The 16012-nt window shown below is 43.3% G+C and overlaps 5 protein-coding genes across 10 annotated transcripts in view; 3 read left to right on the top strand and 2 right to left on the bottom strand.

The window, feature by feature from the left end:
* Window positions 1–8672, bottom strand: part of LOC143370453 (dehydrogenase/reductase SDR family member 7) — a 109741-nt gene extending 101069 nt beyond the window's left edge. Inside the window, exons 1-7 of one of the 2 annotated variants that reach the window (XR_013085621.1) lie at window positions 8455–8672; window positions 8225–8377; window positions 8044–8150; window positions 7723–7962; window positions 7518–7637; window positions 7291–7460; window positions 7094–7225 (exon numbers count right to left, since the gene is read on the bottom strand). Coding sequence is in view for 1 of the 2 variants with exons in the window: in XM_076815591.1 (XP_076671706.1) it covers window positions 7150–7225; window positions 7291–7460; window positions 7518–7637; window positions 7723–7962; window positions 8044–8150; window positions 8225–8377; window positions 8455–8578 (990 nt within the window). In the remaining variant the exon portion in view is untranslated. Of the gene's footprint in view, window positions 1–7034; window positions 7226–7290; window positions 7461–7517; window positions 7638–7722; window positions 7963–8043; window positions 8151–8224; window positions 8378–8454 lie in introns of those variants that run through there. The other variant, XM_076815591.1, reaches the window with a different exon arrangement.
* LOC143370456 (uncharacterized protein CFAP97D2-like) lies at window positions 1720–3551 on the top strand. The gene is made up of 3 exons (XM_076815599.1): window positions 1720–2008; window positions 2567–2792; window positions 2858–3551. Exons 2-3 carry the CDS (start codon window positions 2721–2723, stop codon window positions 3080–3082), a joined length of 297 nt encoding a protein of 98 aa, XP_076671714.1. The 5' UTR covers window positions 1720–2008; window positions 2567–2720; the 3' UTR covers window positions 3083–3551.
* LOC143370452 (leucine-rich repeat-containing protein 23) lies at window positions 3560–5556 on the top strand. Its single transcript, XM_076815590.1, has 3 exons — window positions 3560–4061; window positions 4347–5355; window positions 5462–5556. The coding sequence occupies exons 1-2, from the start codon at window positions 3684–3686 to the stop codon at window positions 4980–4982; spliced, it is 1014 nt and encodes a 337-aa protein (XP_076671705.1). The 5' UTR covers window positions 3560–3683; the 3' UTR covers window positions 4983–5355; window positions 5462–5556.
* Window positions 5736–7038, top strand: Mrps2 (mitochondrial ribosomal protein S2). 5 transcript variants are annotated; one of them, XM_076815598.1, is made up of 4 exons: window positions 5736–5930; window positions 6013–6060; window positions 6143–6238; window positions 6320–7038. In XM_076815598.1, exons 2-4 carry the CDS (start codon window positions 6024–6026, stop codon window positions 6976–6978), a joined length of 792 nt encoding a protein of 263 aa, XP_076671713.1. In that variant the 5' UTR covers window positions 5736–5930; window positions 6013–6023; the 3' UTR covers window positions 6979–7038. The 5 variants fall into 5 exon arrangements, with proteins under 5 accessions (XP_076671713.1, XP_076671712.1, XP_076671711.1 ...); XM_076815597.1 differs by having other exon boundaries at window positions 5988–6060; XM_076815596.1 differs by having other exon boundaries at window positions 5977–6060.
* Window positions 8673–8902: 230 nt separating the features above from the next.
* LOC143370454 (phospholipid scramblase 1) lies at window positions 8903–15961 on the bottom strand. Its single transcript, XM_076815592.1, has 8 exons — window positions 15555–15961; window positions 13899–14003; window positions 12940–13095; window positions 11930–12153; window positions 11086–11247; window positions 10580–10726; window positions 9048–9702; window positions 8903–8985 (listed from the first exon to the last, which is right to left on the bottom strand). The coding sequence occupies exons 1-7, from the start codon at window positions 15586–15588 to the stop codon at window positions 9682–9684; spliced, it is 849 nt and encodes a 282-aa protein (XP_076671707.1). The 5' UTR covers window positions 15589–15961; the 3' UTR covers window positions 8903–8985; window positions 9048–9681.
* Window positions 15962–16012: the final 51 nt, after the last annotated feature.

Below are 16012 nucleotides of genomic sequence, written 5' to 3'. Positions count from 1 at the left end.
GATTAGTTAGCGTGATATCTCAAAAACTTCAAACTTGGTATATATCTTCAGTAGACGTTCCATTCTGCTTACTACTAAAACTAAGTGTTTTTGCGGACTCCTTAATATCTCTTAGGCCCGATTAGATATCGACTTGGTTTCCACATCGAAAGGTTACCCACATAAGTGCCTAAAAACGAATTTCAGGATTTTGCCCTAATCAACCCCAAAGGGGGTGATAAAAAGGGGTGAAATGTGTTTCCACGGATTTCTTAAAATCTCTTCGGCCCGGGGGTATTTTTGCTAGTATATTTATAACATTAGTAAAGAAAAATCACAAATAACGATCTCCTTGCAGCAGAACGCTGCACCTTCTCAGCTGGAAATATTTTAAACATCTCCGGATGAAAAACTTCGATCTCTGCCCCGCGATTGATCTCATACCGTCGTGAGGTCCACCCTGCGTATCGCAGCTCTTGTGTTAGAAAAACAATGACACCCCGTTATACCCCACTTTCCCCTACGCTATTAATGTCGAGGGGTTTATATTAAGGACCTGCAATATTCCAGGAACAACGTACACTTTTGAGATCCTCTTGCTCCGATAATTGGGGGTGTAAGCTAATCGCAAGCCAATGTTTGTAATTTCCCTGGGACCCCAATCGACGGGGCAATAAACGCGTTAGCAGGGACGCTTTCTGTGCAGGTAAATATTTTGCAGTCACCAATGAGCCACTGAACGTGACGGAGCTCCTTCGCCGTGGAAAAGGGGTCCGAGCCCTCGGAGGCAGGTAAAGCGACGATATCTCCCTACACTTAACCGAGGTACGTAGAGTTGCTTTTACAGCCCGTTTTTAGAGCGACCATGGGGGTCGCCCAACGCCGAGGGTGCGCAGTGCCTTTTGGGCATTTTATGCCGCTACGACATGGTGCCCGGAATAATAAAATTCAAAGCGGTGGAACCAATTTTAGGAGACCCCGAATCGAACAGAGCTCGAGGGTTTTACAAGTCCAGTGCCATTTAACGAAACCTTAGTCACCTTCCTCCCCTAATCTTCCGCAGCCCGTCGAACTTTCCCAAATTTAATTCCAATTCCTCAGCCTCCTCCAGGAATTCCCCCGCGGGGATATTCGTCTGCTCGCGTCCTCGTCGCCATGAATGCCAAGCGCGGCGAAATTAATTTCACGCGCGCGTCCACGGCGTCGCGACGGAGCGGAAAAACCGCGCTTCCACCGGATCCCCGCCTCCGGCTGGCCTCGATTGGTCCAGCAGCCTCACCAATCGCAGTTTCCAGCTGGATCGCCGACTGGGGGATCGAGGGGATCGAGGGGCGGCAATCCACGCGTGTACTCATGCACGTGCGTGCGTGGTGCGCGCCCTGAGAGCGCCCCCGTTCCTCTCCGGCGCCTCGGGCTGGATAAAATTTCAAACAGCAGCTTGGGACTCTATTTTTACTCAGTACCACGCGAGTAACCGTGACTTCTTAACGCGGGATAAAAAGAAAAAACCGATTTCGACGAGACTGCAGATTTGTAGAGAAATTCTGCTTTCGAACCCCAACTTTAGGGGCTGCTTTGCAGGGTCAGCATTTTATCTTGCAACCCACGCTCGCGCGAACGAGTAGAATGGCAACAGCGCCTCAGGGACGCGTTCCTTATTACAGTGATCGGGGGTGCGAGTAGTAAACCGATCATAAAAGCGGAGCCGGGAAATTTCAAGTAGCTCTTCGCGACGTTAATTTGAAAGAGACCATCCTAAGATTCTCGAAGCTCGGGCATCGCTGCTGTCCAGCGGTCGCTGGCAGCTCTCCGAAGGCCGGGCCGCTGCATGGTTGTAGTGGAACGCGTTCGTGAGGCGCTGTTGCCATTCTACCCGTTCGCGCGAGCGCGGGTTGCGAGATAAACTGCTGACCCTGTATTTCTCACTGTCCTTCAAATCTTGCCGCGTCTCGTTGAAATCAGCGCCTGCGGGTTCGTTGCGTTCCCTCGCGAGAGTAGAACGATGAGAGTTGAAGCTCGACCCGGTTGAGTAAGTTTATGTGCACGTTTATGTTGGAGCCGCGACATTAGCGAGGAAAGAGAAATATTTCTTTCTCGACGCTCTTATCCTGCCGTCTTTAGTTAAAATGTCCTATCTAACATTTTGAAACAACCGAGGAAACTGAAGTTTTATCATTTACTCTGTACCGTCCTTATTTTCCTTCGTTCAAATTAAAACACGTTTTCATTATTTCGTAACAGCCTAATATAATTTCTTGTGATAGGTGTACCGGTAGGTGATGTATTATTACCGTACCAACTGATTAATTGTTTTAGATAGGATATTATAAAATAATGAAATGGTTAATATTATATTAACCATTTGGAAAGAAGTTAGGTTAAATACACTATACTATTTATAAATCTTTACGAAGCACGTAGAGTTCTCTAACTTTAATTAAAAGGTAAAAGGCGTGTGGAACTTTTTTCAACGTATCTCAAAAATTGAAAAAATGCTAGATAGTACAGTTTAACTAAGGAGGGCAGTATCGTTGCTCATCTATCATAGTCATCTCGCTGTTATCGTCGCTCCGACCGTTTATCGCAGCTCCAACACAGACGTACCCTAAGCTGAAGGGGGTGGAAGCGGAGTAAGAGCAGATCGATAGTACCTGGCGGTGAAAGCGTTGCTAAAGAAACTTGGCGATTGTGCCAGCGTGTATCGAGCAAACAATCGAGTGGGGCTTTGCCGAGCAAACGCCATGTCCTGCGGAAAGAATCCTTCCACCCTGTGCGCGTGGAGGCGCAACGCGTACGAGCGGCATCGTTTAAACGTAAGTACATGGGTGCAAGTGCAATCCGCTCGTCCGAGTGTTCATTATTCCGGGTGATTAATTAGGTGAGGAAAGCTACTTGCGCCATAGACGTGAATCCCCCGGAGGGTAGGCCGCACGTTGTCTTCAACGCGAAGGGGTTGCAACTGGAGCGCGAGAAGCAGGAGAGGATCGTCAGGGAGAATTTCATTCTCCTAAAGAAGCTCCGCGATATCATGCATCGGAAACGACCCGCGGAGGGAAGCCACAGGCTCAAGTGGGACGAGTCCAGATGCATCAGGACGCGTTAGGAATGATCTGCCTTCCTGACGCGAAGGGAACGCACACACAGATTCGCCATGCCTCTCCGTGAATTTATTATTATACGCGACGTATAGATATTTGAAGAGCCCTTGCAGAAAACACTGTGCCGGACATCAAATTCTATACCGACTTCCGATAAAATTTATTTTCTTCGTAACTTTTGAAAGAACATAAAAATCAGCAAATTGCAACTTTACATCGAAATATCTCAGCTCATAAGACTCGTAGGAACAAAACGAAGACAGTTTTCTATGTAAATCAAACCCAAGCTATCCATTAAGACCACTCAAAATGTAATCGGATCAGCCGTTATTGGGATTCGGAAATCTCAGGGTTCTTGATAGCGAGTCGTGGCGTAATAGATCCACTCTGTGTCCGCTGCGCGCTATATTTACTTGGCGCGAGGCAGTACCGTGTCTCTTGATACTGTTTCCACGTTTCTACTTTCGCAATAAACAGGTGAACGCAGATCTCGTTTGTCACTTGATATTCGACCACCCCGTTTCAATTAGCGAAAGGTTAATTAGTCGTTAGTGCGAGGAGACTCGACGAGTTTCGAGCGTAGTTTTTGCTGCACAGTTTCGTTTAATGGAAGAAGAGGATGCCAAGGAATACGGCGAGCAGGAAGGCGAAGCTGATAAGCATCCCAGTGTAAAGGCTTCGTCCATTTTCGAGGATACGACGCGGGCCCTGACGCGTTCGGAGGCTGGGGATTGCCTCCACACGCTGGGGAAATGCGAATCCGGCCTGGGCTACGCTTACTTGGGCCTGAACGCCGCTAATAAAAGTCTGACGGACATAAGGATTATACCAACGTTCAAGTTCGTGCTTTACGTGGACGTTTCTGGAAATAGGCTGACAACCGAGGCCCTCGATGTCCTCTCGTCGATGAAGTACCTTTTGATGATTCTAGCCGATCGAAATCTAGTGACCTCCGCGGATTTCGAGCCCATGCCCTACCTCCAGGTGACTAGCTGCATTCTCCAGGGTGTTCGTTATAATTTCATTATAATTTCTTCAATCACAGCTCCGTGGATGCGTATATGTATATCGAAGAAGAAAGTGTTGTATTTTCAATTAAATCCAACAGAATTTATATTAATTTTTCGACCTCCAATTAAATCCTAATACGAGCTATGGAAGTAATTATTTAATTCTTAATTTTCAATTCCATTCGACCTAGTTTATATGAATTTTTCGAATTTGTTTATTTATTTAAATGTCGAACACTTTGGTCCCGTGTTATCTCAGGTTCTGTCTCTGAACAAGAATAAATTAACGAGCACATCGGGGATCTCTCATAAGCTGTTGGAATGCCTGGAATTAAACCACAACAGCGTCGAGGAAGTGACTTTGAATCCATACGAGCTGGAGAACCTGAAAATCCTCGAATTACGTGGAAACATGCTGACCACAACGAACGGAATATTCTTCCCTGGGTTACTTCGCCTGTACTTGGCGGAGAATCAAATTGAGAAGTTGGAGGGTCTGGAGATTTTGGTGAACTTGAAAGTTTTGCACCTCAGGAGCAATAAGATAGCGAATTTGGACGGGTTCGACTCCCGTTGCGCCAAGCTACGTTACGTGAACTTTCGGAACAACGAGATAACCAGGCTTTCGGAATTAGAGAAGCTGAGTTGCTTGCCTGCGCTAGACACCCTGATTATTTTGGAGAACCCTGTGATACCGGAGAGCGAAGGGGAGGAGGAGGCAGCGTACAGGCACGTGGTGCTGGCTATGCTGCCCAATTTGACGAGGCTCGACAAGGATCCACTACTTTTCGAAGAGAGACGAGTGGCGAAGGAATTTCGGCAGCGGATGATTAACGATGGGACGAAGTTCATTGATGTGGATTCTGGCCCTTTGAACGAGCAACGGAATGTGTAAAGCTGCGGGGTGGAAAATATGGAGGGCGTAGTATAATATAGAAATTATTTTTTTCTTCCACCAGAAAGGAAATATAAGTGTGATGTATTGGTAGAATGAGCAGTAAAGCTTGATTGTAGGGAGATTAGTCATTGAGCGTGCGGGATCTAAGGGGGTGCAGTTTGAAGACAATTCGTTGGAGAGTCAGTGTTGACTTTATCGATCTAGCTCCTCTGTAGATAATTTAATATGTAGGAAACTACGCACCAATGGTGGTGATCTGGTTTACCGACAGTGTAATTGAAAATCTCTGCTATACCTGCATCAGGGACTACGTTATCGACATAAGATAACTAACCTATTTTCATGATAATGTGCACAAACCACAGACGAGGTATAGAATCCTATTTAAACTTCTTTCATTTAAAAGTGAATAAGTGATTCTTAATTACTCTATTGCATTCGAGCGTCCTACTATACCGACGTTTTGTTCCGAATAGGACCAGAAACTCAGCCAAGTTAATAGGATCACAGAATACTGGTGGAGGTATTCGAATGAGAGAGAAGAGGTGTGTGCGAGTGGGACGGAGATGGTGGAGTGAGCGAGAAAGCGCCTAGTGTGTGCAACAAGAATGGAGATAGGTGGCGTGCCACCAACTTTGGTTATGCAAGCCTGATACTTTGGAGCTCCTGGTAGCGGGAATACATGAGGCAAACAGGAGCGCTTAGAGTGAAAGGGCATGCTGTTCAGAAAAAGACAGAGATACTTTTAACGACAGCGGGGTGGTCATTCAATTTAGTTCGATCTTTTTTTCGTAAACTGAATAACTTTTGTAAACGCTCTATCTGGCAATAAATAAAGAATTCTGTTACTAACAATGATCGCATTATGAGTTCCAGCGTTTCTGTAAGTGGCCAGAAGCGAGTGGAACCGGATCTGTATCAATATTTTCTTTAACATTGAAAGAGGTTAGCGCATTCCCTTCGGCAGTGAAAGATTATAGATATTTGTTAGTTTTTAATAAGGCAGTTAACATTCAATGAACTAAAGGGTCTGCCGAAATGACTAGCATCGCCACAAGAACATTTTCCACCAAATGTAAGTATCGTAATTGTGTTTCCGCAGCTATCAGTTACACACTTTTAGGTAGGGTGCTTATTAACATTGCACCTTGTTGCAGTTTGGAGGGATCGGAGCATCTTGCGTCCAATCGTCACCCGTATTCCTTGGCGCAAGTTTTCGACGGCTGTCCAACCTCAACAGGAGAGTAGTAATGGTAATCAAGAATACTTTAATGTACATATATTTTCTTAAGACTCGATTGTGTACTCTGTAACGAAGATTCTTAACATTTCAGCTGCTTCGAGTGGTCACGATGGCTTAGTCAATCCATTGGCTCATCCAGATTTCTTCAGGGTTCACAGTCTGTTCACGGTCGAGGACTTGTTCAATGCAAAGGTGCATTTAGGTCATAAGATAGGCTCCTTAGACGATCACATGCGACCTTTCATATTCGGGTCCAGACTGGGCCACCTGATCTTTGATTTGGATCAGACCGCTGAGCTTTTACGGCAAGCATTAAACTTTGCTGCTCACGTGGCCTTTAGGGACGGAGTTATTTTGTTCATATCGAAGAACTCCCAAATCAATCACATAGTAGAAACTACTGCCAAGGAGTGCAAGGAGTTCGCTCATACTAGGCGATGGAAGCTTGGTACATTCACCAATGCCTGCTACGAGTTCGGCGCAGTCACTCGACTGCCAGATCTATGCATATTCATTAACACTATGGAGTCCGTTGTTAAGGAGCACGTCGCAGTGGCGCACGCAGCTAAAATGGCCATTCCAACGATCGGCATCGTGGACACAAACTGCAGTCCGAACCTTATAACATATCCTGTCCCTGGGAACGACGATACCCCTTCCGCCGTAGAACTTTACTGTAGATTATTTAAGGAAGCAATAATACGAGGAAAGTCGAGCAGAGAACTGTTATTGTCGATGAAGACAGAGTAATCTCCTGTACAGCATTGTATATTACATAGGATTTTTAAATTAAAACAAATTATAAACCCCGTTTCGTGTTAAACTTTAATAATATTCGTTCCTATGTACATTAAGAACCAACTACGAAGTAATAAAAATAGTTCGCAATTCATGTAAAAGTACAAAAGATATATTAGGAATTCACTTCTCTTGTTTAAGCATTGCACTGTCGTCTCGCAGACGTTGCAGGAATCTTGGTCCCAGCGTTTTTAATATCCTGGAATGTAAAATAGTATTATTACTCGTGTATGAAGGAAAAGTGCAACGAACGATGTAACATACCATGCTCCTACGTTTGGATAGTATATTTTCATGTATAGTATTTGAAGTATTAATGGTTTGCTAATCCACACTTCGTGAATCTTGTTCGCTATGGCGATTCCCATCAGTGTAGCGCAACGTTCTGTGCCGACTTTATTTTCAGAGTTCTCTTGCATTCTCTCACCATATTTCTGTAGAAGCATTATGTTCAATAGTTGTAACACATTTTAATACAACGGTGGACTTACTTCGCCAGGTTTCTCTGTATAACATTCGGACAGAAGGTTACTTTGCACTGGTCCTGGGCACACAAGCGTACAAGCTACGTTCGTCCCTACCTTTTCCATGCAGAAAGTATTAAAATATCCCTGTACACGAGAGAAAAGACAGGTACACATTACTGATGATCTTGTAACTACATTATTAACAGATTCCAATACCAGTACAACTAACATGCAACGCGTGTTTGGTCGCACAGTACGTCCCAGAGAACGGTACTGCTCCGACACCGGCGAGACTTGAAGTGACCACCATGTGACCTTCTCCCATTTGAAGGAAATACTTTGCCACCAGTCTGCTTAGAGCTATTTGCGAAAACACATTCAATTCGAACATCTCTTTGTCGACGGATATATCAATATTCTCCCATTTTGCTCGTTGAGAACGTCCCGCGTTATTTACAAGTATATCCAACTGAAATCAATTTAATACCCAGAGTCAGTTCGATGCCCCGTAACAAACTAATATGGTAAAAAATGTTTGGTGCATAAGTACTTTGCCAAAACTGCTAATAATTTGTTTGAACAAAGTCTCGTGCCTGTTTATTTCACAAATATCCAGAGGGAGCACTTCGACGTCCGAGTCCTTCAAGTCTCCGTTTCCTAAAAGTAAATTGAGCCACCATGAAGCTTGCGCGTACGTGGAAAATATTGATGCAGGAATATGTGTTATTCACTTTGTAGGCAATTGGCTTTTACTCTTTCCAGTTCATCCTTCCTCCGTGCTGTCAGAATTAGCTTGCAACCAGCGCTCCCTAAGACGTACGCTAGATATTCCCCGATTCCACTCGATGCCCCTGTTATCCATACTACTTTGCCTTTTAAAGAGCCTAGAAATATAACGCATGAAAGGTGATACATAGAAATGCAAACGTAGAAGAATGTAGTGCATAATTAGACCGCTTACTGATGGGCTTTCCAAATTTCTCGTGTATAGCTAGATTTAAATCGCAATCTAAGAACCAGGGGCATATCAGGTAGACGAGGTAATAAAGCAGCACCGCTAAGCCGACGATAGCCAAGAGATCCATTTTATGGAATACTATGCTGTGCTACTTAATTTGAAAGTGAGATAATTACTCTACCTCATGAAGTAATTCATCAACTGAAGAGTCCTGGTAGAAACCACTGTGTTACAATTGAAAAAAAAAATTATCGGAAAAAGTACTATAGTATAGAATTTGAGTTTTGGCACTTAGACGGCGGTATTCTCAGTCGCTACTTATTCTTAAGCAAATGCTTAAGAATTCGGCATCCTTTACTAGCTACTAGGTTAGTAGAGGATGCCGCATGCTTAAGCATTTGCTTAAGAATAAGTAGCGACTGAGAATACCGCCCATACAGTGTTTTCTTCGGAGACTTTTCAATTAAAAATGTGCACTGTATGCGTGTGTTTAATTATATATGATAACGTAATCGCAGTCTATCATCGGAGATCCTAGACCAGTAATAATCTTTCAATTAAATATACTATTATTATCCAACACCTGTAATACTCACATTTCTGAAGCTTATATTATACTTCACTTGACTTTGCTATTAATCACACGAAATTCTTGTCGATACCTATTGCAGATGGAAGTCTTGATGGGCTCTCCTAAAGAAGGGTACGGTACGAATGAAATTCTGACGCGCATTTGGAACAGATTTTTTATTTGGAGTTATGCAACGCTTCATACAAAATTCATATCACGATAATATAAGTTTCACAGAAAAAAGAACATAAAAATGTATGAGATACGGTTATCCCTAAACACTTAATGGTTGAAGACCTCATAGCGAATTTAGTACTCGCTCTGACCTGCACTGGTGCCAAAAAATGACTTGGATTGGTTAGTTCTTATAGAGTTATCTTCCCTTCTATAAGAATCAACCAATCCAAGACATTTGTTGGCACCGCATTACCGAATTCGCTATCAATATCAAGAGATAACGAGTAGATCGTTGCAATGTGTGAAATCCGTGAACTCAGACGAAGTAGTTCATGTTTCTACATGGAACTTCTCATTCGGCATTGCTGATTTGTGCTTCTTTTTTTACGAACGAGACGGAAGGTGATACGTTCCAATAAATTAAAGTTCCTCCTGTTACCTATTTCATTTTAGGGCCGCCGTGACGACGATTGGCTCTTTCTTCAGCCGAAGTATATATACTCCTGAAACGTTACATATACCATAGCAAATTACGCTTTCGCAGTACAGAGCATAGTTAAAGGGCAGAACTAACAAATTTAAGATGCATGAAAACTTAAGGTATCGCGCAGTACGGAATATGAAAATAAGTAGAATCTGATTTCATTCAGAACGGATAAGGCTGGCCGAATATATTTGAAGAATTTGGATATGTGTTCTATTCTTGTTATAAGCGTTCTACGGTTAAAAAGAAAATGGAAATGTATTAATATGGAGTCATAAACGTCTCGATGCAAGTACTGTATCTCGGTACAAATGTTGTGCAACACAGTAAATAATATTGGGACTAATAGAGAATGTGTTTATCATATTCGTTAAGCTCAGGTAGTAAAGACGTAAACTGATTAGATAAATGTGGTAAGCCTGGTGCCATGTTATACCGTGCGAACAGCAGTTCACTTATCGCTTCATTCTTTTGTTCGCAATTTTTAATAAAACATCGATGACTCCGCGTTTACGAAGGATTTTTTCTTATTTTTACTCGCAGATTACGCTGTCACTGGGGCAATACCCGCGACACTTCGCGTGGACGCTTATTATCGCCTACTGTTAACGTAGCAGCGGTTTTCATTACTAGTATACAGGGCCCGATCTACGCGGCGCGAGCAGGGCAGCTGCGGCCAGAGCGGCAAAATTGATTAATTAGTGGCAACTCATGAATATTAAATACAAAAAAATTTCACTCACCGTGAAAAATTATATTTTAAAAAAATTATTTATAGCTAAAGGGCGGCAAGAATCATTTCTGCCCAGAGCGGCGAAAGAGCTAGATCGGGCCCTGCTGAAATACCCAGTATGAAAAAAAAGCAGGTGTATAATTCTATCTATATACTCATATACCAGTAAAAATGTCGCGGCTAGGAGTAGGCTCTTCAGCTTCATATCTGTCTCTGCGGGAAATGTGATTAGAAAGTTGTAGTCGTGAAGAGTATTGTTCCATTGGTGCATCAGAGTTGCGATTTGATGAGTACCGTCTACGGAGACTACCTGCAATGATTTGAAAAATAATTCGGCCTGAATCATTAGTCCTCTTTACCACAGTGATCCTCAACCTGTGGGTCGCGAAGTGTTTTCTGGGGTCGCCACGGTGTTTTAGATTTTTTTAAAAATATTATCAAGTTAGAATTATATTCTGAAATACCAATTTTTAATATGTTTCCTTTACCTTATTAAATCTACCTTACCTTATATAGGGGGAGGGGGGTCGCAGGTTATTTGAATATTATAAAAGGGGGTCTCGACTCAAAAAAGGTTGGGAAACATTTTACACTGCTGTACCACCTGCACATTTTCAAAATCGAGTTTCTTCGAAATCGAAAATAATTCTACTCTACTGTGCACGCTACCTGAAATTGGGCTTCCTTGTACATGCAACAGCCGCAAATGTTCGGGCCGCTTATATTGCACAGCTGATTCCTCATTGCATCGTAGATCGTGAAACTCGGCCCCATTATACTGAAATTCTCCTCCACTGTACCTATCAGGTTCGAGCTCCCCACCGTGATTTTCTGTGTAAAAGAGAAGTGTCTGAATTTGACGCGCGAAGTGGTAAAGAAAATTTGAGTGATTTTATCAAGCTTCAAGGCCCCTTAGGGCCACGGGCGTCCGCAGCGCGGGGCAAGCGGGTAGTTACCTCCCCCTGGCTAGAGAAAAAAATCGCTTATTTTTAAAAAGCAATTTTTATTAAGTTTATACTGAAAAATTGAATAGATTTAAATTTTAGTTAAATTCGCTTAATTAATGATATTATCAAAACACTATATTTTTTTCGTTTCCCATAATTTTCATACCAAACGCGCGTGTTATTTGCAATAATTCGGTTATGCATACTGGGTGTCCCAGAACGTTCGCCACATGGGCCTTTTTCCTTAAATGCGCCACCGATTTCAAGTATGAAAGTGATGGGAAAAGTTCCTATGCTCGCGTGTGCTATGACCTTTCTTTAGTATTAAGCAATTACTGAAATGTGGACGGAAGCCCCTGCGCAACTGCAACCAGACTTGCACCCCGGCAGGACTGCAACCCACCTTGCACGCCAGCTTTCTTACGCTGCGAAGTGTTACCACAGAATTCGAGTACTTGCTTGAGTTTCTTAGAGCACTTTACGATCAGATTTCTTCTTCTAAGGTTCCTAAATCGTAAGCATCGAAGGGAGGAGGCAGAAGATCGCAATGAGAGCTTGCAACTCACGCGCAACTTGGTCAGCGTGTAACTCCACCTGGAATTGATCTTCATGATGAACGCTGGCTCGCCCCACTGGTCCATCACGTTCAAAGTGTGATCGTCTCGAATGAATTTCGAACAGCTGAACCCGACTGACTCGCTAGCAGGTCTCGATTCCATGGCAAGGAACAGTGTCTCAGCATTCGGCACCTTCACCCTGTACTGCAAGCCCCTTTCCACCCTACCGAGCACTGCGGGAATTGTTTAAAAATTACCACCACTTTCAAGCATTGAAAAATTCATAGCGCGATGCCTTTGAAGCACGCGATACCTGAGATACCAATGTTTAAGTTCAGTTACTTGACTGGTCGGAACATAGGGTCATCTTTATGATTTTTTTATTCATACAAAGGAACGTCATATTTAAAAATCAAGATATACACCTTGTTGTGCATAAATTAAGCTGTATTCTCTTAAAAAAGAAATTTTGTAGCTTAAGAAATGGCGCCATAGCAGCCCCACCCCCCAAGGCCTGTTCATAGTTGCAGCATTTGCGTTACCAAAAACATTTCAGAGATTAGTGGGCCGATTTGAATACAATTTTGCACGAATATTCTTAAGATAGTAATCTAGTGCTTGACGGCACCGATTTTGAAGAAATTAATTTTTTGACAAATGGCAGCTACTCGAAGTCGAACATGTGATTTTCGACCTAAGTTTTCATCTTCTTCTGTTAAAAATCGTCTGGAAGAGTACTAGATTATAGTCTTCAGAATATACGTGCAAAATTTTAATCAAATTTAGTTAAAATACAACAAGGTATATATATATATATATATCTTGATTTTTAAATATGAAAAAAATTATATTCTTAATTATATTCTTTATACGAAAAAAATTTATAAAAATGACCCTATTTTCGATCTGTCAAGAGTATGTAACCCCTTAAGGCTTCTTTAAAATTTCCTTTTTCCTGCTATTTCCATTTTGCTTAGTTCCACTTTCGAAATGACAAATGCCCGAGAAAAGTCACTGACGTGTACTCAGATCGACGATCTGCTGTATTTCCAACTGCTCCACGTTGCCCAGGAAGTGATTTCCGGAGAGCGCGCTCATCTGCGATCTCGGAGTCGATATCCAATCTTGAGCGTGAATTGGAATTACTCTCGGGTTTGGTTGGTCTTCGAGCTCCCCTGTCGAAAAGGGTCGTTTCTATTTCTTGGAATTCCAACAGTGATCTTAATTATATTTCTCTGTCAGAAGAAACGCTTCTCTGAACTAAAACTTAAATTTCTATCGTTCCTTAATTACGAGGGGTGGAGTCTGAGATTTAGCGCCCCTAGGCTAACAAGTGTGCGCTGCGAAATAACGTGAAATAATTTAATTTAAAGGAGCGGAGACAATTTAAAAATTAATTCAATATGTAAACTCGCATATGAGTGAATTGTTTTTAAAGTTGTCTGAAGCCTCTGTGTTTAAACCCTCCCCAATTTCTTTCGCTGAAAAATTGTCGCTCCCCAAAATTTGCTGCCCTATGCTGCGACCAACTTAGTCTATACACAAACTCGCCCCTGCTAATCATAGATCAAGGTCATCGACCCACTACCCTTAAATGCGACGAACTAAAATGGCCCCTCCCATGAAACGCTGCCACCCAAACTTCACACAACCTGGGGGCCTGAAATTAATTCCATTCGTTCGACAGAGGGAGGAAAAGTGACTCCGCAACCAAATTCCCAAGATCATGCGCACTGTGGGCTGCGCCAAGGGGAGAAGACCCTGCGGAAGGTCGCGGAAAGGTGGCGACCCTCGCTTTAACGAAGAGCATGGTACCCGCGAGTCTCGCTTTTTATCTCTTAAATAGAATAGTGCATGTGCTGGAAACGTTATAGCTTAAAATCAATCAAAGCGCTCTGTCTTTCATTATCAAGGAGATACGGCGGAATAACCAGCATTCACCGTAATCTGCCAGTCACGTGTGCACGTTATCGTTTACCTTGAGGCTGTAACGTAATGATGTGAGGGCTCGTGAAGACTGGGGGCGAATCGATTGCCATGGCCTGTGTCAGTTCCAACGACTCGGTACTCACGATGCCGTACTCTGCGCAATTAAAACAGCGAACCTTGTCACGATCATTCGGTAATATTCGCCCACCGCTATATTCTACCAGGAGGGCCGATCGAATATAGAGGTTCATCCCTTACCAATGCCACCGCCGCGAACAAAGTTGATCCTTCGTGGAAATCTAAATCTAGAGGCTACAGCGTAGTAACAAAGTTTCTGCAAATGAGCTCCCGCTTCTGAGACCAATTAAAGCACTTGATACTTGCTCCGCAAACATGTCCACTTGTAGGGTAAACCGCACCAATGCTGGCACTGCGCTAACCATTGGCACTTCTGATTAAAAAGCGAGATATCAAAGGTTACGAGCTTAGAATGTACTTTTCTACCCGTTTCTTAATTTTCCTTTACAGCTATTTTGCATCTGGTAATACCGCAAAGAAGGGGCCGAGTTTCAGGCGGTTTCTTAAAATTTGAATAAGGAGCAGGCACCCCCAAAGCAGGGGGGCTTTGTGAGAAGAAAAGAAAACTGGATTTTATTCTTTAAATAAATTTGTATAATCGCCTAATGAATTTTATTGAATTTGCATTAAAAATATTTTTATCCCTTCAACTTTGCTCCCTCCAAGATTAAATCCTGAGTGCGCCGCTGGGAGTAAGTATATTTTGCCGCGTAGAAGAGAAACACTCCGCGAAGAGGAGGGGTTAATGGTTTTCTTAAACAATTATCCTGAACTAGATGACTCTGCCTGGATTCTAATTTTCTTTTCTTATGTCCGATTCTCCTATATATTTTTATTTTCAGTTATTAACGAAGAATGAAGTATTAAAAAGTCAGCAATTTATTTGTAGTTATTGAGCGCCAATAATAATTCGTTGGCTATGATCAAAAAACTTTATACCGCAGCAATCGACACGACGCGATAGTTTTTCCAGTATAATCCAAAATGTGCTATTCTGAGTGTGGAACCAGTACAATAACGTGTTAGTTTTCCCCGCAAAATTCGAAATGTGCTATTCTTCGTGGCTAATGTTCGTCAGAAACGATGTAATGTGTTTTCTTTGCGTGGCAAACTGAAAACTGAACTGGGAAACGTGCTGTTTTTCGTAAGAAAAATAAAACGCGCTAGGCAAGTAGTTTTCCTAACGCACGTCGAATTGATACACGCTGTGACAATAACTGTACTATTAAATATTACAATAATCGTACTTGTATGCCTGTTTCTGTTGTTCACCGAATATTTTCAAAATAAAACACTTAATACATACTGAAGATATTTTATTTGAATAATTTCCGGTTAAGGTGCCACTGTACAGTTTACCCTACTCGATGGATCTGCGGAGCCGACTTACCCGAGAAGCTAATTGTAAGGCTCGCTTGAGGACACTTCCTATAACCTTCGACCCTTTCTTCCCCCGAAGGATCACCCGTTTCGCCAGCGTTAATTCCCCGCACATATTCGAGTGCTCTGCACCGCGTGCGCCGCAGGATCGTTAAGACCGGAGCCGAAGCGCTGGATCGATCCTCGAGGACGAGGGGAGCGAGGAATCTGAGAGGAAAAGAATGAATAAACAGGCTCTCGTAATTACCGAAGGTGACGCGATTAAGGTCGCCGACTTCCATGTCACAGTGCACCCCCGATGCAGGATTATCCTCGTGAGCGGGCCAGCCGTTTACACCATAACTCGCCCAGGCGATTCCCCGCGTTTCTCGCGGCGTGGCTTGTCGAATTAATTAATTTTAATGAACGTCAAGCCGCGGGGGAATATAGACGGATCGATCGACCGCGAAGCGTGAACGTTATTACGACGGGGTCACTTTTCCGCGCGGGCACTCGGGGGTTGTGCGCGCTCCCTTCCCGCCGCTTCAGGGATCCGAGCGATCGTCGCTGAGTCGGGGCCGGTCTTCCAGGATGCACAAATATTCCCAGCAGCTGCGTCCCGCCTGCGGCATCCTTTTCGAGAGGTCCCTCAGACACTGTCCCACCGGCGGGACCGAGCGGTCTTGCCCGTTATCGGCCCCGATAACCGGTCGCTTATCGCCGTAT

Source organism: Andrena cerasifolii, chromosome 6 (assembly GCF_050908995.1).
Source record: "Andrena cerasifolii isolate SP2316 chromosome 6, iyAndCera1_principal, whole genome shotgun sequence".
In the NCBI taxonomy this organism is placed as follows: Eukaryota; Metazoa; Arthropoda; class Insecta; order Hymenoptera; family Andrenidae; genus Andrena; species Andrena cerasifolii.
The sequence above is the reverse complement of the archived record's forward strand: the minus strand, read 5'-3'. Positions and strand labels throughout refer to the sequence as shown.